The sequence below is a fragment of the Malurus melanocephalus genome, unplaced genomic scaffold (genome assembly GCF_030028575.1).
Source record: "Malurus melanocephalus ecotype Western Australia unplaced genomic scaffold, MMel_1.1 scaffold_490, whole genome shotgun sequence".
In the NCBI taxonomy this organism is placed as follows: Eukaryota; Metazoa; Chordata; class Aves; order Passeriformes; family Maluridae; genus Malurus; species Malurus melanocephalus.
Window position 1 is genome coordinate 1 of NW_026623722.1, and position 26,224 is coordinate 26,224.

The 26,224-nt window shown below is 38.7% G+C and overlaps 1 protein-coding gene across 1 annotated transcript; it reads left to right on the top strand.

The window, feature by feature from the left end:
- Positions 1-5,348: 5,348 nt before the first annotated feature.
- On the top strand, positions 5,349-26,224 carry LOC130582407 (PHD finger protein 21B-like; the record flags this gene model as incomplete). The annotated part of the gene is made up of 10 exons (XM_057381084.1): positions 5,349-5,699; positions 7,448-7,570; positions 11,103-11,154; positions 14,278-14,354; positions 17,052-17,106; positions 19,626-19,648; positions 20,957-21,115; positions 21,883-21,958; positions 23,061-23,164; positions 24,498-26,224. Coding segments are annotated over 10 exons (1,245 nt in total), but the record flags the coding sequence as incomplete, so codon positions are not given.

Here is a 26,224-nt window from a genome sequence, read left to right on the forward strand (position 1 = left end):
GCTTTATGGAGCAGCAAAGGGGAGGGTAAGAAATTTCCCCTCTCTGCACTAATGCCATTTATATCCATGTGAAGGATGTGGCTTCCCATCCATCTGGCCTATCCTGTGTCTCAGAGCCTTAAGACCAGTTGTTCAAGCTTGCATTAGAACTATTATTATATATTATTGTTATTAGAACCCTATTATTGTCTTTCTTTTTTTATTTTAGTTAGTAAATGAGTTGGGGCTGGTCAAACCATCACAATGTGATGTTATTGTTGTCTAGAAGCAGGAAAAGCCCCTAGAGTGATGGACAGTACAAAGCAGTGACATCCACAATCTTTAATGTGACACCAGATTTTCAGTCCAGTGAATGCCAGCGGTGTGGATTAGTACAGAGTTTGCTTCTGGAAGTATTTGCACAGCAGGGAAGCAAAGTCTTCACTCATTTGTGCCTAAAGGCTTTGTGGACATTTTACACTGAAGGAAGTTAATCATAAATGAGTATCTGTGAGAGAAGCAAGCTAACTTGTAATACTGAAAAGAGTGGAAATGGGAGTAAATTATTGACTGGTGTGTATAATCACAGACTGTCTTTTATATTCCTATTGTAATCCTAAACAATAAGGAATTTTTTTTATGCAGAGGCACAAAGATAGCTGCATGTTCAAGGACAGAATTGTTGTGCAGAAAGTAAAAAAAAACCAGAAATCCTTGTCAACTTCAACCTCTGTTTCTTAATTTTTTGAATAATATTGATTTTGTTTGCTGCTTTTATGGTAGTTTATCCCCTTTGCAAATGGAAAGGAGCCACTTAATGGATCATCAATACAATGGTGGCAGTGCCAAACCAGAAAATATAGGCAGAAGATACACAATTCATGAACAAAAGTTCCTGTGAAAATGCAGTTCAGAGTAGCAGGATTGGAAATGTGAGCTGGAGGAGCTCCTTGGGTTTTACCCTGCATTTCCATCCTCCTGTAGGTTCCCAGGCTGATATTCCAGGGATATGCTAAAGAGAGGATAATGCTGTATGTGAACATGGATTCACTGAACTGGCTCATCTTTCTTGGGCTTTCCACAAAAACATCCTTTTTGTGTACCCCATTAAGGGGGAAGGAACAAAAGAAAGAAATCTTCCCCCTGTGGCAAGGGGGAATAAACATAAATAAATTATGTTTATTTTGACTGTGATCTTAGACCAGGCTGAAGATAAGGAGCACTTATTGGGAAAGGAACCAAAAATGAACCAAGCTGCAAATACTTGTATTTGAGTGAGTGGGGCAACCTGGATTTTAGGGAGTGTGTGTCATTGCTGTAAAGTTATGCAGAATGGGGTTGTTTGCATATTTTTTATTGAATAAAAAAGAAGAGGGAGAGAGTTAGTCCTCAGCTGGCATAAATAGACACAGCTTTACTGAAGTCAGTTGCATCTGTTCATTTTGGTGAAGGATATAATTACCCCATACTGCACTCATTTTATCAGTCATTGCTAATGTTTTCTGTGTGATCCTCTAAAGCTTTTCAAGAATGAAAGCTCTGTCTGCTGCTCCCAGCACTTTGCCTCTGTGACATATGAATTGTGCCAAATCCATTTCGAGTTTTTGTTTTTAAGCTCCGAGTACAAGGGTGAAGTGAAAATAAAGTGTGAATAATAGTCTTTCTCTCAAAGGCAATGTGATATTGCTTTGAGCTGAAAAATTTACTTTCATATAGATCATCCCTGCCAGTTTGAAGGTCTGATGGATGCTGAGCATGATCCAGCTGAAATCTGATAGAGGGGAGGGGAAGGGTTTTTCAGTGTTGCTGACAAAGCCATAACAAGATCCAGGGACTGGAAGATGAAATTAAGCAAATTCAACCTTGCAATAAAATGCCAGTCATGAGCATAATAAAACATTTTAATGATTTACTGAAGCTCATTGTTAAGAAGTCTTTGGTATTTTCTTTTTGAATTAATTTTTTTTCTTTTTAATATTTTTTTTCAATTAGTCTTCAGTTTCTGGGAGAAATTACACGGCCAGCCTGTGAGCTGGAGGATGACAGTGATTCCTTTCGGTTTTGTAATTGAAGTACACTTGTTAACTTCTTTCCCAGGCCTGAAGGAGAACACATTTACCAGAAAGGCCCTTAACAATTCTCATAGCACCTGCAGATCTGCACAGATGGAACTGTTGTAATTAAATCCTGTCCTTTAGGACTGTATAGGATTGCCCACGGAGATTGGAGGAACTGTGTGATTTTCTTCCTTTCTCCTTTTCCCCACTACTTGTTTGGGTTGGCTCTTGAGGACTTCTTTTGTAAGAGGTTTTCTTTCTTACCTTATTTTTTTTTTATTGCCTCAGGGAAGAGGCTCACCTGGTGGGATGTACCTCAGGAAATTGATTTTCTGTGATCACATTTGCCTTTATCAGTGGTAAAACACACCAGGCTCTCCCCCTCCACCACTCAGCAGTTCATTCACCTCTGCACATTCAGCAATTTGTGCTCTTGAAAGCTTGAATGACGTTTTGGTGAAATGGAAGAATTTGGGCTTCATATAGGGACACCTGGATGGGGCTGAGTAATATGGGTGGGATATACGAGAAGTCAGATTAGTCACAGGAGCTGATTCTTTCATGATCTGAAACTCTTTAAAATAAATTAAATTAGATGTTGTTGAACAAAAGAACACTCTACATCCCACAGTCCCTCTTATTTCCCTGTCTGAAAAGCAGACAGCTCAGGTTTGAGAATATCTCCTTGAAAATATGCTCCCTGCAGCTATCTGAGAAGTACCAGTCTGAATTGCCACAGGAAATTAAGCGTTGCTATTATTGTGTGTTTTAAGGAAACTAAAGAACAACATGAGTTTAAGAAATCATTATATTCAAGAAGTAGCTCTCTCTTCTGCATTTTGAGCGCTGGTAGTATCACATTCTGTTTTGACAGCTGTCAGAAGTGGAATGAAAGATACTCAGGGAAAGAAGGATTTAGAATTCTTACTTGCAACATTCACCAACAGTTGCACTTTTCTCTTGGTCACATACACGCTGCCTCTTTCTCTTTTCTTCTCCTTTGCTCAACTTTGGTACCTTTAATTTCTGTGCCTCTTGTGACAGGGACTGGTGCCATTCAACCTGTGCTACTTTCAGTAGAAAATTCCTATTTGATACTGTGCATGTGCAGTGCAGTTCCTGCCTATTCCAGCTCTTCTTCGGTGATTATCAGCTCCCAAACTTTTGCTAGTACCACTGTTCTCCTTTCATCTCCCAAATTTAGGCTGCAGTTTTGCTGTGGGAAAAGGAATTTATTCTAGCTCTTTCCTTCTTATTTTTTTCTCTTGCTAGCTGACATAATTTATCTTCATAAATTACTGTAGCAATGTAGGGTTTTCAGTGACTCTACCAAAGGTCTTTCACATAGCTGTTTATTAAATGTTTACGTTTACTGTTCATATTCTGGGGGAAAGTTCATAGGTGTTGGATAACAAAGAGCTTCTACATTTGCTTTCTGTTTTGGATTCACACTTGCAGGCCCTAGAAATAACTGCTATTTCCATGTTAAATTCTTTTAGCTTTAACTCAGGAGCACCCAAAACTTAATTTTCTGTAGTCAACTCGTTTTATTGTTCTGTAATTCCAAATAAATGTGGTCTCCCGAGGTTAAGTGAACTTGGCAGGGAGTTTGCAGAGGCTCAGCCCATGAAAACAGCTGTTCCTCCTCTGTATCACACGGTGGCAGAAAGCACCCAGAGTATGCTCTGTGCTGTACGAGCTTGGTAAATCCTATCACATCAGTTCAGTGTGCAGCACTTTACAAGAATTTAGTACTTTGGGAAATTAAGTTTGTTTAATTGTCTGTGCAGGAGGATCTTATTTTATAATGAAGTAATGTTTGTTCTTCCACAACTTGTAGGGTGTGTATTATGGGTGTGTGTAGGATTCATAACATCTGGCAGTCTATATATATATATAAACATATACACACATATATATATACATATGTATGCAGTAGAAAATATAATTACATAGCTGGAATATATATAAATATTTTGTTTTAATTAGGCTTTTGATTAAATATAAAAGTGCAATTAAGAGTGACAGATACAGTAGACCCTGGTAGATTGCGTGACAGTTTTTTGTTAAAAAAATTCCTGAGCTGATGGGTTTAAACCAGTGCTCTGGGCACTACTTTTGAAAATAAGGCAACCTGTGTATTGCTGCATTTAATATTTGCTGTGGAGATGGAAGGGTACATCTCCTTCTTGACATGATGGGGAATGATGGCCAGCCTTGAGAGATGGTTTTCTGCCCATCAGTAAATCCCTGCATTTTCATGAAATTGCTTACTTAGGCTCAGGATTGAAGCTGGCAGCATCAGAAGGGCTCCTCTAGGCTCCAGCGTTGTGACACAGGCAGCTGTTCCCCACATCTGTCTTTTAGAACTCATCATTTTGCTTTCACAGTATGGAAGGTGCAAGGAGTGACAGGACTAAACAAGCACAGAGGGAAATGACTGTTTTATCTGTCTGTATTAACAGATAATTTGGGTGTGAAGTTAACTCCATGTGAAGGAATTTAAATTATTTATTTTCAATCCTGGAACTGTACTTAACATGTTAAAGCAGACCCATGTTGATAGGGTGATGTTAATTATGCCACTGGAAACACATCACATGAGGTGAAAACAATTGATTGCAGCCATCATTCATGGCTCTGAGTACAGACACAGCCATTGCAAAGCTGGGCAAAGTGTCCTCTTCCATCCATGGAAATGATGGAAGATCTTTAATGATTGCAACAAAATATGAAGTTTGATGGTTGTGGGTTTCTGATATCCCTCTCTTTTATAAAATTTGTCTCTTGTCAGTTAAGTGATTGTGTAACTGATCTCCTCTCCATTTCATAAGGCATGTCTTAAACATGAAGATTTTCATTCACCCATCCACCAGTATAAAAGCATATGCTTTACTCTCCCTGTACACACTTTCCCACAACTCCCTTAATGATTCAGTGCCCAACTCTTCAATCCACAGAAAGAGCATTGTGTCCTTCAGAACAGGAAATTATTGCATTCTTCAGAAAGGCTTTGCCTTACACATCCTGAGAGCTGGACGCGTCTTGACTAGCAATTGTATGGATGCGTGCTAATCAAAATAAAGATTTGACTCTCTCCTCCCTTTTTGTTCGGCAGTTCAGAACTTCAAAATGATCTAATTGAGAAGTGCTGGGAATATATCTACAAGCAAATGAAGGGCAGGCTACATGCAGTTGCTCCATTCTGTTTTTCTAGATGCTCCTGCTCCACGGTTAATGCAATTAGAGATTCTCCTGAGAGCGTGCAGTGTTTGTTCTTGCTCCTGCTAACACCTGCCTCTCTGTTTGCAGGTTAGGCCAAAGACCCTGATTCCAGACAGCCTCCCAATCTCCCCGTGCAGAGACCAACCTTCCAAGCAGCCTCCCACCTTCCAGAAGGCAACCATAGTGAGCATCAAAAACCCCAGCCCTGCCCTCCCGACTGCCAACAACACCGTCAGCCATGTACAGACGCCCAGCAGCCAGTCACAAAGTGTCACCGAGCCCACAGCTCTCTCGTCCCCTCTGAGCAGTGCTGGTGTGGCCTACGCCATCATTTCCACCTCCCCCAGCAATGCAGCTCCCATCAGCACCAGTGCCACGGTCTCGGTGGTCAACGACAGCATCAAAGTGCAGCCGCTGCTCATCAGTGCCGACAGCAAGGTGAGCTCCTTGGGCAGCAAACGTGGGGACTGTGCTGCAGGTGGGAGCAGAATATTCGCCTGGGAGCGCAGTTCTCAAAGAAAAAAATCAGAAAGAAATGGGAAGATTCTTACAGGGGCACATAGTAGACTTTTATCTGTGTGCAAGCCCTGTTTTTTAGTGGGAGCAAAATGCATCATTATGTAGCCTGACATTAATGGGACCATATGACTTTCTCTTTCCATAGGCCAATCCTCACTAGTAATAACCCTGAATTCTGCACAGCTCAAATTTCCTATGGACTCCCTCTTCATTGATACAGTGATACTGGTTCTATTGACTGACCCCCAGTGATAAAATAATATAAAATAATATAAATAATATAAAATAATATAAATAATGTAAAATAATCAGAGATTCCTTCCAGGGGAAGACCAAATGAAATGAGAGCTCAGGGTTTCAGAACTGACTGGGAGATGAATCAGTAGACAGAAAACATTCAAGCTATGAAATACTTGTTTGTTCTGCTTTTCAGCCTTGGAATACAAGAACTTCACCACTCTTATACCAGAAAGAAATTCCATACAGGATACCAAAGCACCCAGCAGACATTAGCTGTAATTTACTACTGGGATTCTGCTTCTTTTGGTCCCGTTGGCAGCACACATTCTCACACAGTGCTAAAAAAGAATACAGGATGTAGGATGGCTTTTGAGGCTAATAAAAGCAGACATCTCTTCCCCACTTTTTTTGACATAATTTATTTTTCTCTTATTTAAGATGGCTACTGGTTAAGAAAACCATCCCTTTTAATGCCCTTGAATCTTCAAGAGTGACTGAGTTGAGATAAGGTATTCTAACACTTGAATGACATTGATTGAAAGTTAACAATGAAATAGATGGAATAGGCCCAGTGTTCAAATCTAACAGTCTTTATCTAGAAGGTAATAGTCCTTGGCAAGCCCTTTTGAAGCTTCCATAGTCCTTCTGATTATGGTATGAAGTCACACGTGTAGTTCTGTGGGCAGAAATTGTCATTCATTCCTTTTACTTTAATCACTTCTAGAGAATGTGACCTGCATTGCACAAATCTTCATGTGGTAATACAAATATTTGAGCAGTTGGATATACCAACATATATGGGTGTATGAGATGTGTCCTAATTCCTGTGGGTTCTAAATAAGAATTAATTTTAATTTAAAACACGTACAGTTTATTTAGTTTATGGGAAAGTGGCCATCCACTGCTTATAACATGTAAAGGCTGAGGACTGAAGTCTGATCTCAGTTGCATGAGGAATGTCTTCTTTCCCATCTTTTCCCATCTTCTTCCCCTGTCTTCTTTCTTGCTCTGTAATAACACTGGTATGGCTGAGATCAGACTGGGTTTGAATGTTTAGTAATCCCATTTCTTCTACTTTTGCAAAATAAAATCAAAGGAAAGACCTTAAAATCACACCACAAGTGCTAAAGCATGGCTGATCAGCCACCTTCACAAGTCATCTAAATAAAAAGTGCTCTAATTTTCACTGGCATAGATCAAGTGACATAGGCTACAGTAGGTTTCTAATGCACCAATAAGAATTTTTAGCAACTTAAGTATGGATTTAGGACCCTAACCTAGGTGTGCTGTTGTTTTATGCTTTTGACTTGTGACTTTCATTATTTATTTGTAGGGTATCAAGTAACCCTTAAAGAGGACTCAAAGGTTTCAGGCAGGAAAATCCATTTTCATATAGTGAATTCTCTTATTTGTACATTGTCTTTTAGGTTATCATTATTCAACCTCAAGTCCAAACCCAGACAGAAAGTAAAGTGGAGATAAAGAATCCTCCTGAAGAGTCAGCTCAGGGACCCCCTGCTACCAAAAAGAAAAAGGAGGAAAACCCAGAGGTGATTTTTTTTTTATTTTTAATAAATGAACTACAATGTGGTTGAGTTATGGGGGCCAAATCTAAACATTCTTCTGTGTGCATATGCAATTACTTTATTTGTGCTTATGATTCTGTTCATCTCTCCTCCCAATCTCTGCAATCAGGGTGATTTCCCTGCCAGTGAGTGCCCTGACAAATTTGGTTTGCACCATTCAAACCTTCCAGTGTCACAAAATGTGAGGCTTGGAGGTCTCATAATAATTTAGGCTATAGCTGGATTTATGTGAAAGGTGTATGAAAGCTTAAGATATTTTCTGTTATCAAACATACAGCATCAGATTTAGAGGCTGTGTTTGAGGTGGAATTAACATTTCTTTTTTAAGCTGACCTTTTACTTCTTTGTAATGAATCTTGCAATTTTTTGATTGTATTACTAGTTTCCTGCATTTGCTGTGTACATGTCCCACAAGTACATCAATTCTAGCCTGAAATACTTTAAAATCCTTAACAGTGTGAGAGTAGAGTGGGTTATAAGACTAAATCTCTTTTGTGAACTATACTTATGTTTTAAACTAGAAATATAAACTGCCAGTCCCTGTAGATAGAGGGTCTCTAACAGACACTTTGGATTTGGGCTGGGTATGTTCACATTAGATTGGGTGCAATTTTGGGGCAGTTTGAGAAGCTACACAAACTGAATCTACTTTTGTGGAAATGCTCAGCTCCTGTGAAATCTTAACCTCATTAGTGTAATAAATGTGTAGCACGAAAGTATCCTTGGAGCTGTAGGTTTAAGAGAATTATTACTACATGAATTTATAATGTCACTGGAGGCATGTGGGTGGCCATTTTACCATTTTAAGAGGTTCATATAGTTAAAACAGTGTTAAGGATAAGAATTTTAGCCCAAAATATCACAGCTCTGTTTAGAAGCTCTGCAGAACTACATGTGGGAAATCTCCCAAGTTTAAAATCTGACCCTTACAAGAATCTTCATTACCACTGAATGAAGGGATTGTAGAGTCCTGTTTTATTTAGGAAGGTATTTCCAAAAACTTATTTATTTTGTTGCACCTTATGGGCAGAAAAGCCAGTAGGCCCTGCTTAGAAACAAAATGCTAGGAAAAGGTATCCATTTTTATTTGCCTGGAAAAACTATTGAATAAAATTCTTCCACAGAGATGCAGGAAGAGGCAATGGGACCGGGCACTATGAAATTCATAAATGCAAGGGATTTTCATTACAGTCCCAGCTAGAATATCTCAAAGACCTTTTTCTAACCACAGGCACTGTTCCTACCCTGTTTACTTGGAGGTCTCAAAAACTTTTATTTGCTGGGTAGGGTGCTGACACTGTGCCCTAAAGTATGACAGTTTTTTTCTTTTCATAGATTTGTTTCCCAGCATAAATAGATAGGTCTAGGGTTAATTTCTTTTGTTCTTTGAAAGTAAACTTTAGTTGATTATCATGTATTTATGCAATTAGTGTAATTAGACCTAACAGCATAATTAGTATAAATATATGTAATGATATAAATAGAACATGCAATTAGAAAATTAAATGCTTTTGTGAAAATCTTTCTTCTGCTTCGTGAAGATACATACTGTGTCTTTCTAAAAGCACTCATGGCTTTTAAGCAGATTAATAAATTTAGATCAAAGACAACAAAGATAACGTGGTATTTTTAAGAAGAAAATAGGCATTGAGGCACTTTTCACTTTTATTTATAGCCAAAGCACAAAACTGAGGCAGGAACTCCAATAGGGCTCTGTGTAGATCTCAGTTGGGAGGGACTGGGATTGAACAAATTAAAGTGACAATTTGAAAAAAGCTAACCAAAAATAACCAGGTTTACCAGCAGCCAGGAATCCCACGTGCAGTTACTGAGAATTCCTGAACAATCAAAGAGTGAGGATAATCACTGTCTTTAGTTCCTGACATGGTCATTCCATAGGGCTCAGCTGGAGATGGAGAACAATGATGATGGATCCAATGATGGGTCTCCTTCCACCAGGATGATTCCTAAAGAAATGGAGGAATTACAAAAGGGAGCTGCTCCTCTGGGGAGAAAATACCCCAGACAATGTTTTGTGGTTTTGTTTCTCTGAGTTTTTTGTTTGTGTTTTAGGGGGGAAGTTAATACTTTTTTTTTCTTGAAGGGACCTGAGTTCAACACAGAAAGAAACAGAATTCTATCAAAAACTTTTTACTCATTTAAAAATTCATATTAGCAAACTATCTGGCAACATTTTAATTCTAAAATGTTTTTTTTTTCTAGAAGAAAAAATACTGCCATGAATGCTGGTTATTTAGTTACTGGTGTTTTTAATCCCTCCTAAGAAGTACAAGAGAGACACACAGCAATTGTCAAATATATGCTAACGTTAGACCTGGATTGAAAATCTGGAAAAAATAAAGTCTTGGTTTTGCGGCTTTCTGTACAGAGGAGGAACAATAGATACTGTGATAATTGGAAGGAAAGCTTTGCAGTGGAAGTCAGGTTTTGAGTTGAATCCAATAGGCTATGGGGGTGTGAAATATCAACACCCATAAAAACAAATACAAATATAAAAAACAAATAYAATATAACAAATATAATATGCTKGTTAAAAAGAATACAGCTTCCACTGGGATTTTTTAAAAGAAACCATCTTTCAAATCCCTACAAAAGCTAACCCTTCTTGTGTTTAATCATGAGATCATTATCAAGTCCACTTGTGGTAGTTCTTCGTATTTTAAGCAAGTATGTTGTCATTAGATTTAGTTGGATACAAATTCAAACAATTTCAGATCAAAGAGAGGAAATTGTTTAGCAAACATTCCAGTACACAAATAATTTTGGTTGAGGCATGTTTTGAAAATTTTTTTATATGAAGATATGTTTTGTGCTTATACAGTTTGGAAGACTTGTGAGTTATATTTTAGATCAGATTCCTCGCTGCAAAATGAGTTCACCAGTGCCAGTGGGAGATGTTTGTTCTCTCCCTGTTGAGGAAAAATGTTGGATCAGTACATGCCTTTACAGTCCATGCACACAGTGTTATTTTTGTAGCCTGAGAAGAGAAATTTCTGGGTTTTTTGGGTTTTTTTTGAGGGGAGGGGACTTTCAATATGCTTCCAATATCTTGTTTACTGTCGTTCAATTCATATTTGTTTTATACAAAATTCATACAGCTTGTTCCCATCCAATAAAAGAAGTGCCATGTCCAGATCATAATAAAAATACAAAATTACTTCACTAAAGAATGGAGTAAGAATCCATCTAGCAATGTGAAATTGAACTGATTGAATTAACTGAATTGGTCGTGTGTTATGTGAGATCAGCAGTTATTTAGCATTGGCTTCAGAAATCCTTGAACTGCTGGAGTTTATGTAGTCATACAAGGAGAACCAGGCATATCTGCAGCAAATCTTCAATTAAAATTCCTCACATTACTATGCAATCAAGTAAGATAAGTTTCTAGAAGATTTTACTGGGTTTATTCTGTCAATACTAACTTTACCATGATTGTTGTAGCAGAAAATCTAACCCCTGTTTATTTTTTCCTTAGAAAATTGCCTTCATGGTAGCACTAGGACTGGTTACAACAGAACATTTGGAAGGTAAGATGGCATGTGTTGATTTACCGTTCAGTTTTTTGAGGGAAATGTTTTCTGGTGGTGCTCTGCTGGTGATTTTTACAGAATCTCAGTGGTGATTTTTACAGAATCTCAGAATGGGGAGGTTGGAAACCAGTGGAAGCCACGTGGTCCAACCTCCCTGCTCAAGCAGGGTCATCCCAGAGCAAGTTACTGAGGGCTGTGTTCAGATGGAATTTGAATCTCTCCAGAGGATAAGATTCCACCACCTCTCTGAGTAATCTGTTCAGTGATATTTTACCCTTCTGGTAAAGAAATTCTTCCTCATGTTCAGGTGGAATTTCATGAGCATCAGTTTGTGCTCTTTGCTTCTGTCACTGGGCACAACAGACCACAGCCTGGTACATGCTCTGACCCCTTTTTGCAGATATTTACACACATCAACAACATCTCCTCTCAGTTTTTGCTTCTGCCATCCTGTGAAGAGCAATGAAAAAATAGAAAATTAAAAAATCAGGTGAATTGTTCTCTTTGCAGTGTGCAATATTGGGTGACCTCACTTAGCTCAAGGGGCATGAGGACTGGCACAGGCTGGTATTTGGACTCACTTGGTCATCATGGTCCTTTAAAGAATTTTAATAAATAGAGAAAATAGTGAAAGAAAAATACTGCAAAGGCTCTGTCTGCCACGGTCAGCTCACAGTGATTCTTGATCACAAAAATTGTTAATGGCAGCTGATATTTACTGCCCATCCCATGGACCATAGTCAGCAAAATACTTAGGAATTTCCAGTACACTGAGTTTAAGTTTCATGTGCTTTAGACTTAGGAGCATGCTCAACTACCTTGTGTCTCAAGAAGAATCCACCATTTTTAGCTTGATTTCTTTTTACTAACATTTCCAGATCCTTAATCTTAGGGCAAGCTGCAAATTAGAGAGAAAATACATCCCAATTGTAATATCTCCTCCATATATGCAGCAGGTTCCTATGGGTCTTGTTGCAATTTTTCAGTGTTTTTCCTCTTTAAATCTGCATTTTAGAAAATAATTTCATGTCCCAGTGACTGAGAATTTGAAAGCAGTTTAAAGTAAGTTTAAGCCTTCGTCATTTTTAATCCCTTAATGGTAATGGATTGAAATGGAAATCAAAAAGCTACAGCAATTTGAGGAGAAGATTTATAATCCAAAAAGTGCAAATGATGACTGGTTCTCATTTTCTTTGTCTAAGGAAAATAGGACATCATTTGAAATTATGCTGAAGTACAAATTATGCTTACAACAGAAAGGACTTAATTTTGAATAATTCTACATCCTTTGATTTTATTGGAACTAATAAATTGTTTGTGTGGATTTATTGCTTATGCTCAAAATGCCAACCAGTGCTCCATTCTGTTTGTTGTACACTAAATGTGGAGATGCACATTTTGAACCAAACTGCTACAACACTCGTCACGCAGAATCAATTCTTGAAGACAAATTCACTTTTTATATTCCTATTGACATTAAATAAATGGTTCCAACCAAGAGCTGTTTACTGTGGAAAGGGTATTCCTTCACGAGAATTCGTGATTACAACTGTCAAAAATGCCCTTATAGCTTTCACATGCTAAAAGTTATTATTTTACTGCTCTGTCATGTTTATGGTTATCAGTCATTGCTGTTTATCAGGAAGCAGTGGCCATTGCACAGTTTTCAGTGCAATGAAAAAAATCCTTTTGGGCCTCATAGAATGAGCATGCAGAGTGTTTATTGGTGAAGGCAGTAGATTGTTGGAGTTTGGCCTCCAACATAAAGCTATCTTCAAATTCATTCATCTTTGTCAAATGTATTACAGTTTAAATTTTCCTGTTTGGTTTCTGCTTTTTAATTAATAAACTAAGGAATAAGATAGCTCAATTCTGTGATGCAGTGCGTGGTTGTAACCTATTGAATCTTTTAGTATTACAATTGTGTAAAAAAAAAAAAGGTAGAAGGAAAAATTTTAAAAGGAGGACCTTTAGTTCAGATCATTCTGAAAATGCCATTCCTCTCCTTCTGAGACAAAACAAAACAGAGCTGTCACCACCACGGGGGCATTTAGAGTAGCAAGATCCCTCTTGTACCTCAGTGCAAAGTCTAAACTTCACCTTAAAAGATTCACATAGGAAATATTTTGGAATGGAGCACACATTTTGTGTTGTGGGATGGATGCTGTGTGGCTCTTCTTGCTAAAAGAAGAGATAATTAATGGAGTTTATAATCAAAATAACAGGCTTTACAAGACATATTTGTAATAATCTCACTATTCTGAACTGACTTCAAGAGCTTTAAAAAGAAATTCCGTATGATGTGAATTGAATCCTAGCTCAGATCAAAGTAGCATTAAACTTACAGATTTCTGTGTAAGAAAATTGGAGTAATCTGCTCCCTCTCTCAGTGTTTCCAGTGTTGCACACATGGCTGGTTGTTGCTAAACACAATCCTCAGCATGTGCCATCTCCAATGAGTGTCACCCCTGAGTGGAAGGGGCTGTGGAAGTTCAGTGGAAGGGCTGCAGTGCAGAGTTTGTGTGCTGCTGTTTGCAGTGACACATATATATACACACACATATGGCTATAACAGCATTTAGTGTGCTCAGGATTGTGAAATTCCATGCTCCTGCTTGGATAAATCATCACATCCTAGTTAGAACTGAATCTAGCCATGCCATCTCATGCTTTTTCTAACCTCCACAGAGGAAAAGTAATGTAAATTGAATTTAAAAGGTTCTCTGTGTTTTCATGTGATATGAACTACAAAGCTTAATTGCTTTAAATGCTTCCCTTTGGTTAATAGCAGATGTTGAGAGTGCTTTGAAGGCTCTTGGTGTTTGCTGAATATGTGTCTGAAGGGATCATAATAAAAATCTTGTAGATCAGCAGAAGTCTACCTTGAAGGAAGGAAAAAATAAAAAATGCCTGTGTTCTGAATCTCACAAGGAAAAGCTTATTAATGTCAAACCTTGAACTGCAGCAAATATCAATGCTGCTGCAACCCAATTATACTTTAGAAACTGAACACAAACCCCAAGGGGCTGAGGGTAAGAGCATCTTGCTTAACAAGTTATATCTACATTTTTCCCTGATGAATGAGAAATACACAATTCATGTTCCTTTCCATGGTAACAGAAATCCAGAGCAAGCGTCAGGAAAGAAAGAGAAGAAGCACAGCAAATCCAGCCTACAGTGGACTCTTGGAAACAGAGGTACTTTATCATTCACTTTCTTTACCACAGTTATATTTCATGTCAATAAAAGGTCTAAGTGTTTCTTGCTGCAAAAATACATATGAATGCAGAACCACTGTTACTTGTAAAAGGATGCTGATGTAGAAAAGAAAGAAAAGATCTCATCTCAGTAGCTAAGCAACAGGTTTTCACCCCACAAGATCACTTGCTCCAAACTAGAATTCATCTTCATTTCAATAAAGGCCAAAAGGACTAAATTAGTGTGAGACCTGATTACTCTTTTGCCTACAAAGGCAGTTCCTTTAGATCATAACTGGAGAAGTGCTGTATTATGTTCAAATGTGCATTTCTATTTCTCTTTTCCTAAGTGCCAAATAATAAGTGGAGAACTTTGCTTTTTTTTATTAGTGGCATTCATAACAGGGGTGTGTTGGTTTAAGAATCAGTGTGCTCTGCAGGGAGTGAGGAACCCTGAGTAATAAATATAATCATATATAATTGAAAATAAAATGCTCTGGATAATCTCTGCTGTGTGTTTCACTTACACTGTTGTATTTATGGTGGTGCAATCAGAATTTGGTCCTGAATTATATTGGATTACAAACTTGGTGTTAAAGCAGCTTATAAAAAGGCTTCACCTTTTCTGTTTTTTTTTAATTTGTTTCTAAACATATATGCATTTATTCAGCAAATTAAAATTTCACCTTTGAAATTTCAGCACAGTTTGGGTTTATTGTCTGAACTTTCTACTGAAATGATGCTCAGTTGCAGCCAGCTCTCCATTTAAGCAAGACTTCTCTGTGTTCTGAGTTCTTTAAGCCTAAAGAAAGTGATTATTCTTTATTTAGGTACAAGTTTTGCAGAATTTTTGTATGCCAGCATTTCAGATTTCTGTCTTTGTTGGCAGATAGCAAACAGATGAAGCTGAAAAGAAACCCACCACTGCAGTCAAACTGCTGAGTCACTTGATTGTTCTTTTTTTGAAAGCACTGGAGATTTTTACACTTCAGAGCATCTTTGGGCACTTGAGTTCTTCCAAATTCCTCAACTATTTTGTTCAGTGTAAACACTGATGTCCATACAGACAGTATCTAACACAACAGGAGCTTTAGTTTGCTAGCATTAACCCTGTCATGCCTTAGACCTTTTTGCCCTCAATATTAAAATACTTGCAGCAGTTTTGTGGCTGCAGCCAGATCAGAGTTTGTGACAAACTCAATTATCTTGGAGCAGAGCTGGAAGAGAAGATGGCCCAGGTCTGCTGCACCCCAGTTCATCCCTCTTGTAGTAGCTATTCTCAAAAACATATGCTGGAATGAAAGGAGAAATAAATGTCAGTGAAAGAGTCCTGTGGCTGATCAGCTGTGTCCTCATTAGGAGCTGTCATTAAGCACTGACCATGGGGAATGGCATTCATGTCAAATGGAGGCAGATGGTTTTTTTTCTCTGATCAATTAGCTGTTCAGATGGATTTGCTAATTAGTGAGTTGAGGTATTTGTGGCATTTCAGGCATTTTGGTACAGTTTAATTTAGTCTGCTGAATGATCTTTAATTCATGATTGTTTAAATTGAAATTGTGTATAAATTAGAACTTTTATTTGCCAATACCCCTCAAAATATCAGGAGCTCAGCATTTGAAGTGGTGATGCTAACTTTGGTTGCAAAAATGTAATTGTGGTCTTATGTCTTCATTTGAATGACGTGCTTTTTCTTTTCGAAGTTTTGTTCTTTAAAAAAAAATGAAATACCATTTTATTTTCCTACACTCAGTAGCCTTTTTATCCCATAGGAAAGAGTGAAGTTTCAGGCTGGTTATTTTTTTAAGAAATAAAAAACATCTATTCAAAATTCATTAATAGATTGGCAGGCATCAGTGTATAAGAGAATAGTTTGGTCACCCCAGAATAAATCATTTATTAGGAAAACCCCTCTAATTTTCTTCCAAGCAGAATCTAAAAACATCTAATGAAGGAAAATGGTCCAGTCCTCAGAAGAACAGTTTGGGCTTGTCTAGACTATTAATGAAGCCTGACTTTCTATTGCCCACGGCCTCTGCTGTCCATGGGCTGTGTTAGATGAGCTGAACACCTCACACAGGTTTGTGGTGCTCTGTGTTTGGAACTTTGGTGATCTCAGCAGATTGAAATCACTGCCTGCTCCTTGAGATCCTGCACATTCACTTCTGAAAGGGAAATGTTTTGCTAAGGCCCTCATTTATTGCTTGCATATAAATATTCTGTGTGAATATAATATGCTTGCATATAAATATTCTGTGTGAATGTTCCTCTGGACCGCAGGCAGGTGTCACAAAGGTAGCAACATTTTTCCTACTGATGAGAAATCCATCAGCATTTTTATATATTCAAATAAAGATATCATCTCATAGCAATAATTTTCCTGTATGGACGTTTTTGGTTTGGAGTTACTTTTGCTGTATCCTTGCTCTTTTACCAGTCCATGCAACATATCCTGCAACCCAATCAGTAACATTTGCAATTTGTATTTCTCTCTTCTTAATCAAATCTACTGCTCTGTGAAGAACTTGTTAGAAAGGTAAATAATGCAACTGTTTGGCTGTGTCAGTAGTGAGTCTAAGTAGTTTTTGGAAAGCTGGTTACATCTGAGGGAAGCCCGTGGAGATTGTTAATCTGAAATGTGATAAACAACCAGAACACTTAGAAATGACACAGGGTTTGGTTTCTTTTCCCTTGCAGAGGAAACGCCTCGCATCGAATTATTTGAATAACCCCTTGTTCCTTTCAACGAGAGGTAAGCATATTTTTAAATGAATATACTATTATTCTGATGAATGCTGAAAATTTATTAGTAGGATTTCATATGAGTTACTGTAAGAATAATTACTTTGTAGAATATACTGCCTTCATTTTTTAGTATGGGGTGAAAATAAATAATTTTCCTGGAAAAACAATGGAAGGTTAAGGCTAAAGGTCACAATGGTGTAGAAATAGATCCAAAGCCTCTGCAATGAGTGGAAAATCTGACATCTGCCACTGTAAGAACCATGCAGTGAGAGAACTGATTGAAGAAAGTAATGTTGCCAACCCCAAGTGTAAAAAAATATATATCTTGACAAATAATTACTATTTTAGGCTTTTCATTTGCCTCTTCTGACCAGCTTTAAGAAACTGCTCTTCATCCTCAAGCACTAAAAATTTCTCATGTTTTGCCTCAAAACAATGGCTGAAAACCACAGTTTTTCTGATTCCAAAAGGTGGAGCTGTGAATCTGTAAACCTGATGACTTTGAAGATGCCTTCCAGTCTTGTATATCCAAGAACTTCAAATCTGAAGATTTAATAGCAAATGTCTTGAGAATTAGCAACTCAGAGGAGCCATTTGGGGATGCTGATGATTAGCTCACGGAAAGAAGTGCATTTCAGGAAAAAATGTGCAACACAGAGAAGACAAAGAGTTTGGATTTTTGTGTGAGACCTAACACAGAGAGAATATTGAGTGCAGTGCAATTCTTCAGATAAGGCTCATATTTTAAGGGAGAAAATGAGAAGCTTGAGTTGTATTTCAGAAGAGGAGACAAAGCCAGCAAAGAATTTTGATTCTGCCCTTGCCCTTGTTTTGCCTTTATAACTTATTCTCCACTGTGGTGCATTACAGGTAATAGAAGACAGACCTTTTTCTAAGTTCAATATTATTTCAGTATTGGGACCATTTGCAGTGTAATTATAATTGAGACATGAAGTTTTGACTATTTTCAGTGTTTGCCTGATCTCCCTGTCAAGTGTCATGTTTAATGCTTGAGATTCACCTTTCTGCCTTCAAAACTTCACGTGCCAATAGACATTTGGCCTATTTACCATATGTGTTGGGTCTCAGAGGACAGGACAGGTTATCCCAGTAAACAGCTATGATGACATTCCTCATAGCAGGAGGCCAGGCTCATGTCAGCCCCAGCAGAACATTATTCCTAGCTTAGTTTTATCTTCAAAATTAAAATTGTCATTTATTGTTTGCCTTATCACAGCACTTGTTTTTCCCACATAAACACATGTGAGGAATCAGGAGATTGGTAGCAAGCTGTGCTGCCAGCCCCTTGGTGGGTTTATGTGATATCTCTGACCTTCCTTTTTCTGACATGTTTCCCATTTTATTTGCAAAGAAGTAAGCAAGTGGCAGAGCTCTACTGATGCAGCTGTTTTGGAGTTGCCTGGAAATCAGCAGCCTCCCTCCTCAATCATTAATTCCACTTTCAGTCCTGTATTTTGGTTTTTCAGAATCCAGAATACGTGCTGGAGTTCTGTATATTCTGAGAATGTCAAGCTGGACTTTTTTACAGAATCCCCCACTCTGCAAGGGATTTTTTTTTTGTTCTGCTAAATGCTGAAGGCAGGTGCTGTCCCAGATTGTTGGCTCTGTAGTGATGCAGCTCTCCAGCTTCAGTGCAGAGATGGCTGCCCCTCCTCTTATAAAGTGATCCTATAAAAACATTGCCTTCAGTTTAATTTTTCAGCAGCTCGAATGGAGAAGTGGACATGTTTTAAGGAGTTTAAAACTTTGTAGCAAATGTGAGCGGAAAAGACAAATAAACAAGCTAGGAAAAAAAATCCCCATGACATCGAGGAAATAACTGTCATTTCAGGAAACACAGAAGAGGACAATTCTTGTAAATTTTAATCAAAATGTCAATTAATCAGGATTCATTTATATGAAAATGTCTTATCTGAAATGAGGTCACATCCCCTGACATGTATCATTTGTACAAAAGACTCATCAATTATCAAGCCTCTGTTTATCCCAGTAACATTTATATCCCCTGAGTAATCATGGTGTCATACAGTGGTGTATCTTTGTGTGTGTATTTGTGGATATGAAGTGACATCTACACATTTTATAAGTCTGTGATTATTTATGGAATTCATAGCCAAAGCGTACTACAATTCTTGGGAAAAGTAGAGAAATTTATGGAAGAAAAAAAATCTGTCAAAGGCTGTTAAATAGAACAGCCTTTTTAACACCCAGCATGCCGAGGTTCTTTAGGAACACCTTTGGACTACCAACATGAAAATTTCTAAAAATTTCAAATACTATGACCTTTTAGTATCAGACCTGTGGACATGGTATTCCTGCAATGTACATTTTTAAATCTCAAATGCTAACTTCACTGCTTGCTGTTACATTCTTTCCTGCCTGCACTAATTTTGACAATGTCCTGATCTCCTATGCCACAGCTTGACTAAAATTACTTCCATAGCTGCCAACTAGCAGCAACATATTTTCCACTAATCTGTTTTCTGCCCTTCTTTTATATGCTAGCAAATGAGGATCCATTCTGGAAGGTATGTGGGGCAAAGTTTGTGTATTAGCAGGTATCTTTCTCATCTCCAAGTATTCAATGCTTGCTTCTGATTATTGTAGTGGCTCTCAAGGTTTTCTTTTTCCACTTAAATATGTTTTTGAGTTCCTAAGCTGGAATTTCAGAGATGAACTCTTGGGCTTTCATATGCAAGGTTTGAGTTTAGTCCCTTTGTTGATTCCACTGATTGAGAAATTGCAAGTCCAGATTTGTGGGTTTAAGGAAAATGTTATAAGAAAAATGAGTAACCATTCTAGTTTGTAAAGATGGTATCTCTTTACATTGAGGTTAAAATTAAGATTCTTTGAGCAGGTAGTTTCTAAAGAGTAATATTTTGGAGAGTGATTTTTTTATAAGACTGCTATAGAATTCAAGATACACAAACCTGACTAAAACTGCCATGAAACTTTTTAATTACTATTCCTAAAAGTGAAAATATGCTTTTGGAATTAACAAACATATAAAATTACTACAGTCCTTTCTGGAAAACCAGCAGGATTTCTTTTATTTTTTATAATGATTCACAAGCCACGAGAGTTTCAAAATCAGTATCTCCTTTATTAAAATGCACTTAATTATAAGAAGAGTAATTAATGTTGCCACCAGATTAACATAGCAATTTACTACATGACATTGTAACTTTGTTGATGAGTCTTAGTTCACGTTATGTATTGCTTCAGACAAAGCACTAATCTGTCTTGTTGGAGAAAGGTTGTCAGAGCAAATCTGAGCAGAGAACAATTAATGCCAGGGAGAAAGAAGCCAGAGGAGTTCACCAAATAAGGTTTATAGCCCAAGGCTGTGCTCCAGCCTCCTGTTTCCCCAGCTGCTCTTTGAGGCAGTGGCCATGAAAGATGGAACTGTGCATTTTCCCCAGAAACCTTTTCTTGTTTGCTTCCTTCTGCTTTGGGCATGAAGGACGAGTGATCCCCACATTAACTCTGACCCAGGACAGAGCCCTGCATAGGGATACGAGTGTTATAGTAACACATTGGCCAAAAGAAAAAAAAAAAAAAGTGAAATAATTCCTATGTCACAAGCTGGTTATATTAATTGACTCGCTCTTGTGTTTGATTAATCACGTTTTATTTTTCTGTTTCAATTTATGGAACTTCCTTTCGGCTCTTCTGTTGTTTGAATTTGTTGTTATCATACATCCATCATGCATTCATTATTTCTGTGGCTCTCAGGGTCCTTTTGATAATCAGATTTCGTGTTTGAAGGAGCCTGGCTTTGTTCTACAGAGGGAAGCTCTCCATGGATTTTTACCCAGGGCACCCTTCTCTTGCAGAACGAGATCCACCACGATGAACACTGCACTGCCTGCAAGCGTGGGGTTAACTTGCAGCCCTGTGGCACGTGTCCCAGAGCATATCACCTCAACTGCCTGGAGCCACCCCTCAAAACTGCCCCCAAAGGGGTCTGGCTCTGCCCAAAGTGCCAACAGAAGGTAAGATACATGCAGCATGGCGTGCCAAGAAAGGAAAATGGGAGAAACTTTGAATCTGTGATGATTCAAAGTTGAATCTGTGATGATTCAAAGTTGAATCTGTGAATCTGTGAACCCTTAAATTGAATCTGTGAATCTGTGTACCCTTAAATTAATCTATAGTTGTAGCTCAATGGACTACAGCAGCTAAAGAAGTACTGAGAGGCTTTTAGTGAACTTTGCAGTATTTATTTCTGGAATTTTCACCATCCTAGAGTTAGAACATACCAGGAGTGCTGTCGTTTGCCTATAATCACATCTGCTAAGAACTGTCCTCTTAAAATGTCTCTTCAGTTCCTTTGGCTCCTTTCTTTACAGCAATGCCAGCAGCATGTAGCCAGATAAGAATGTAAATGTTAGAGATGAGGGAAGCAGTGTCAGAAGGAGACACTGCTCACCAGTGGATCTGAAAACTGTGAGGAGAACACTTCCTTTTCCATAAATGATGGTTATTACACACAACTGTTCATCACAGTCATGTCAAATATGCTAATCTGTCTAGTTGCTGTAATTCTGATTGCATGAGCAAGAAAATAATTACTAAAACACTAAAGTGTCACTTCAGTGTGGATACTGTGCCTTAGAGTTCCTTGTGCTTAGCCTTGAGATTACTTTTATGTTTTGACACAAGGACCCAAGTTCTGGTTCTGCCAAACTGTAGGACTGGAGCAAACACTATTATGTGGGTTTTTGGAATCCTAACCTTTTATTGTTTCCTGGGCTTATAGGTGTTAAAGAAAGATGACAGTGTGCCATGGACTGGAACTCTGGCTATTGTTCACTCCTATGTTACTCATAAAACAGGTAGGGATTAACACAGCCAGTGACAGGGGATTCCCTGCTTGCCATGGGTGATGCCATTCGAGTCCTCAGCAGTAATTTTGGTGTTACAATGCTGCCAGGTCCCATGGTGCAGGTCACAGACCATAAATGGCTGGGGAGAGCAGCCCCTTTCTGTCTCCTTGCCCTCCATTTGCTCCTTTACATCTTCTCTTTGTGAGGAAGCTCAGTGTGATCTCTCAGGAGCTGCACTTGTGGAGGAAGCTTCATCCAAGTGGTGCCTTCCCTGGAACAGGGCTGAAAGCAGCATTTTGAGGCAGAATGACAGTTTGTGAGGCAAAGTCAAGCTAAGCAGATTCAGATAATTGGGGGTGTGGTACAATGGCAGATTCGTGTCTCAGACACCACAGCAATGCCAGCTGCTCATTGTTTCAGTATTATTATTTCACTAGGGTCATATGCCATATGACCGCTGTGCACTGAGTATTACTCTTTTTTAGTTCCCTGTAGCACTTTTTCAATAGGCTGTTTGGGACATTACATCATATTTGTAAGGAGTTTTACAGAGGTCTGGCACTGTTGGAATGGTGTTTTTCAGCCAGAGGTCAGCACTGTTGCCATTCCAAGGGGCTGACCTCTTCTTAAACACCATCCACCTCTTTCTTGGAGACCTCCAGGATCACATGTGGTTTAAGGATTCATTTTAATTCATCTTGAAGGTGCACTGTAGCTTTTGGGTTGTCCTCCTGTGTGCTGTTGGCACAGACTCATGCACAGAATCCCAGAAACGTTTAGGTTAGAAAAGATCTTCAAGATAATTGAGCCCAACATCTAACTGATCCCACCTTGAACTGATCAGAGCCCTCAGTGCCATGTCCAGTCATTCCATGGACACCTCCAGGGATGGGGATTCCACCTCCCTGGGCAGCTCCTTCCAATGCCCAACCACCCTTTTAGTGAAGAAATGCCTGCAAGCAGAAACTCCAGATTTATCTGGCTGTACCTGCTGATAAAAGGCTAATGAGACATTAACTCACCATGCAAAATACCTGCTTCTGCTTTCTGTCCTCAAGAGCACAGTGTGTCCTTTTCTTAACTCTGCATCTCCAATCTTATCGTTCCACAGTCAAAGAAGAAGAGAAGAGAAAGCTATTAAAGAGAAGCAGTGAGCTGAAGAGTGAGCATAGACAATTAGAAGAAAAAGATCGACTTCTCAACAATGCAATGAAGGTAGGACCCCTGACTGGGGACCCAGAGAATCCTGAAGAAATATTTATACAGAATTTAAGTCAAGAAACTGGTATTTTTGTGGCTAAAAAATGATTTAAGCTCCCAAGCTACTGATTTTTGAGTGTGAATATGCACATGTGCATTTATGAACAAAGGCCACTTTGACAGGCTAAGGAGGAGAAATCACTTGAATTCCTGTGGGCCACAAACTCCCCAAATAGCCACGACTGCCTTCCTTGTGGTCACATTTGTAGTTCTGAGCTGCCCAATGACTTCCAGGCACTTCCATCCTCCAGGTGAAAAGTTTCATCACAAGGTGTCCTCCAGTGGTAGCTGCTTGTCCATTAGCTCAAACCTTTTGATATTAAGAAGAAATAACCATCTTTACTGAATTTTGTAACATCTTTCCATGACTGGGAATGGATTCATAACCATTTTGTCTCTTGAAACTAATTTCAAAGCTAAATGTCTACAGGTGTCTCCACATATATTTCAAAGCTAAATGTTGCCTAGAGATGTTTCCACATATATTATGCTATGAGGAGCAGCATTCTCTGGCTGAATTGGCTGAATTCAAAGCCATAATTCCTACCCTTCATGGCTGAAGGAATTGATTTGGGGCTACCCTCCTCCTAGAGGCAGCTGTTTGTTTGCAAGGCAGTCTCAGTAAATATTTGACACTTCCTTACCCTGGAAAAATCAAAGTGGCAGCTGCAGGAGTAACTGGTCACTGCTTGTTTTACCACTGCAGTTATCCAGGGGAGGCATGTTAAAATATTTATCACATAAAACAGAGTGGAAATAAAAGCAGTAACTTATTAAAAGACATCACTGTGGGGAATATTCCCTGTCCATGTGTGTAGCACTAATGGGGCCACACGTGTGTGTAGGGGCAGAAGTAGGTAGGAAAGTGCAGTGGGCAGAGGAATTTGGAAAAAAAAATAAAAAAATCAGCATTTATCAGTGTCCTTTGGTAAGAGAGAGAGAGAGAGAGACCCGAGTGCTGCCTTTGTATTTTCAGTAACACAGCTCCTACTCTCCTGTGCCAGCCATCCCTGTGGAGTGCAGAAGGCATTCTTGCAGACTGTCTGTAGGTTGGAGTTGGAAACATCCTCCAAATGCATTTTCACCCTCAGAAAGCTGCTGCACTGTGTGCAGCACTGGTGATTACTCCACTTGTTAAGCTGTGGTTTTGCTTTCCCCAAAGAAGAATATACTTCATTTGAGCAGAATGCACACCCAGGGCACCAAAGGATGTTTGGAGAGATGTTTGACACCACTTTGAATGTATTCTCAGCCTTTCCTTCTCTCTCCCCTTCTCTTTATTTGACAGAAATGCTTAGAGCTAAAAAGCAGCCTTTTGGCCCAGCAGAAAGGGACTCAGTCATCACTGGAACGTCTCAAAACCCTCATTAGACTGATCCAAAACGAGCAGATGCTTCAGGTTACCATGACGACCACCACCACCTCCTCCCTGCTGTCCATCCCCTGGATCAAACCCTCCCCTGGCTCTGCTGCCATGCACAAAGCCTTGCAGCCATCACAGGGCAACAACTGACAAGAACTGGGTGAGGTCTAAGAAAGGGGGACAAGAACTTTATGCACGAGAGCAGAGATGAGACTGGAACAAAGCAGAGACCACGCAATCCCAGTTGGATCCACTTAAGAGATTGCAGAGCACTCAGCCCAGTCTGTAGGTCACTGTGGCAGGGCAGGCTGTGCTGCAGTTTTGTATTTGCCAAGAACCTTCAGTGCTTAATGACATTTTGTTTTATTATGTTGGCCTTAATGTATTTATGAGTGAGGATGAGCAGGAAAAGCCAAGAGGCCGATAGGAAGTGGGATAGGCTTTTGTGGGCTTTCTGTTCTGCTTTAAGGGCAAAGGAGTTAGTGAGGTTTTAGAGAAGTAGTTGGGCTGAAAGCTGTGTGTGGGAGGGGAATCAGTGAGAAAAAGAAAGTGAAATACTTAGTACTTGATTGTGTTCAGAAGAACAAATTTGGCCCCATGGACACAGATGAGCTGGAGATGGGGTCGCTGTGACCAGAACAGCATCACGGACACTCACAGAGCCTTGGAAACAAAAGAGCATTTCTTTCAGTATTATTAGACTTGACAATTGCAAATATTTAAATAAAGAAACTGTATGAAGTTAGCATTTCTAGTAAAATATTGAAGTATTTTCATGCTGATGCTTCTGTATATGCGTTCTGAAGTATTTAAAAAATACGACTGTAAAACTCCTTTTGCAGGTCCTTTTTACTTATTTTGCTATCAGTGTATTTTTCTCATGGAGTTTTTGTGCAAGGTTTAGCATAAACCATAATAGTGGATATCTTTGACAGTTTAGGTTTTATTTTTTAAAGAGATTATTTTTTGGTTTTCTTTCTTTTTTGTTAATTTTTGATTCTTTTTTAAAGAAAAAAAAAAAAAGCAAATAAATGTTCTGGGTTTTGTTTCTTGACAGTACAGACAATATGCCAAAAAGATGACTTTACATTTTTGTACTGCATTTTTATTGTTAAAAATATGTGATTTTAAAAATTATTATTATTATTATTATTAATTTGCTTGTAGAAATATCTGCTGAAATGGTACAGGGAAAAAAAACCTGCCTCAAGGGGTTGTTTCTTGAACTGGAGACTCAAACTCAAAACTTCCAGGGGGGGGACAAGGTACTGAAAATTAAAAGGGTTCGGTGGGGGGGTTGTTTTTGGAAACTTGATTCCTTTTTAATATTTTGTTGGATTTTAGGAAATTGGGGAAGTGTTTAGCATTAGCCTGAGAAAATCCCAGTACAGCTGCTTGTTTCACTGGCTGGTCTTCCTGATTCTGCAAGGTGGGAAGGCTGATTTTCTCAACTCACACCCCCCAGTGCCATCGTCTCTGTCCTTATGAGTTCTCCATTAATTAGCACAACAGGTAATTATGGAAAAACACCAGAGCAGGACACAAGGCTGGTGTCTCATATCAGCATATCACATGGTGCCGAATAGCTTTTCTTTTTGTTTTTAATTTTAAAAAAGAAAAAAAATGAAAACAAAAAAAATGAAAAAAAAAAA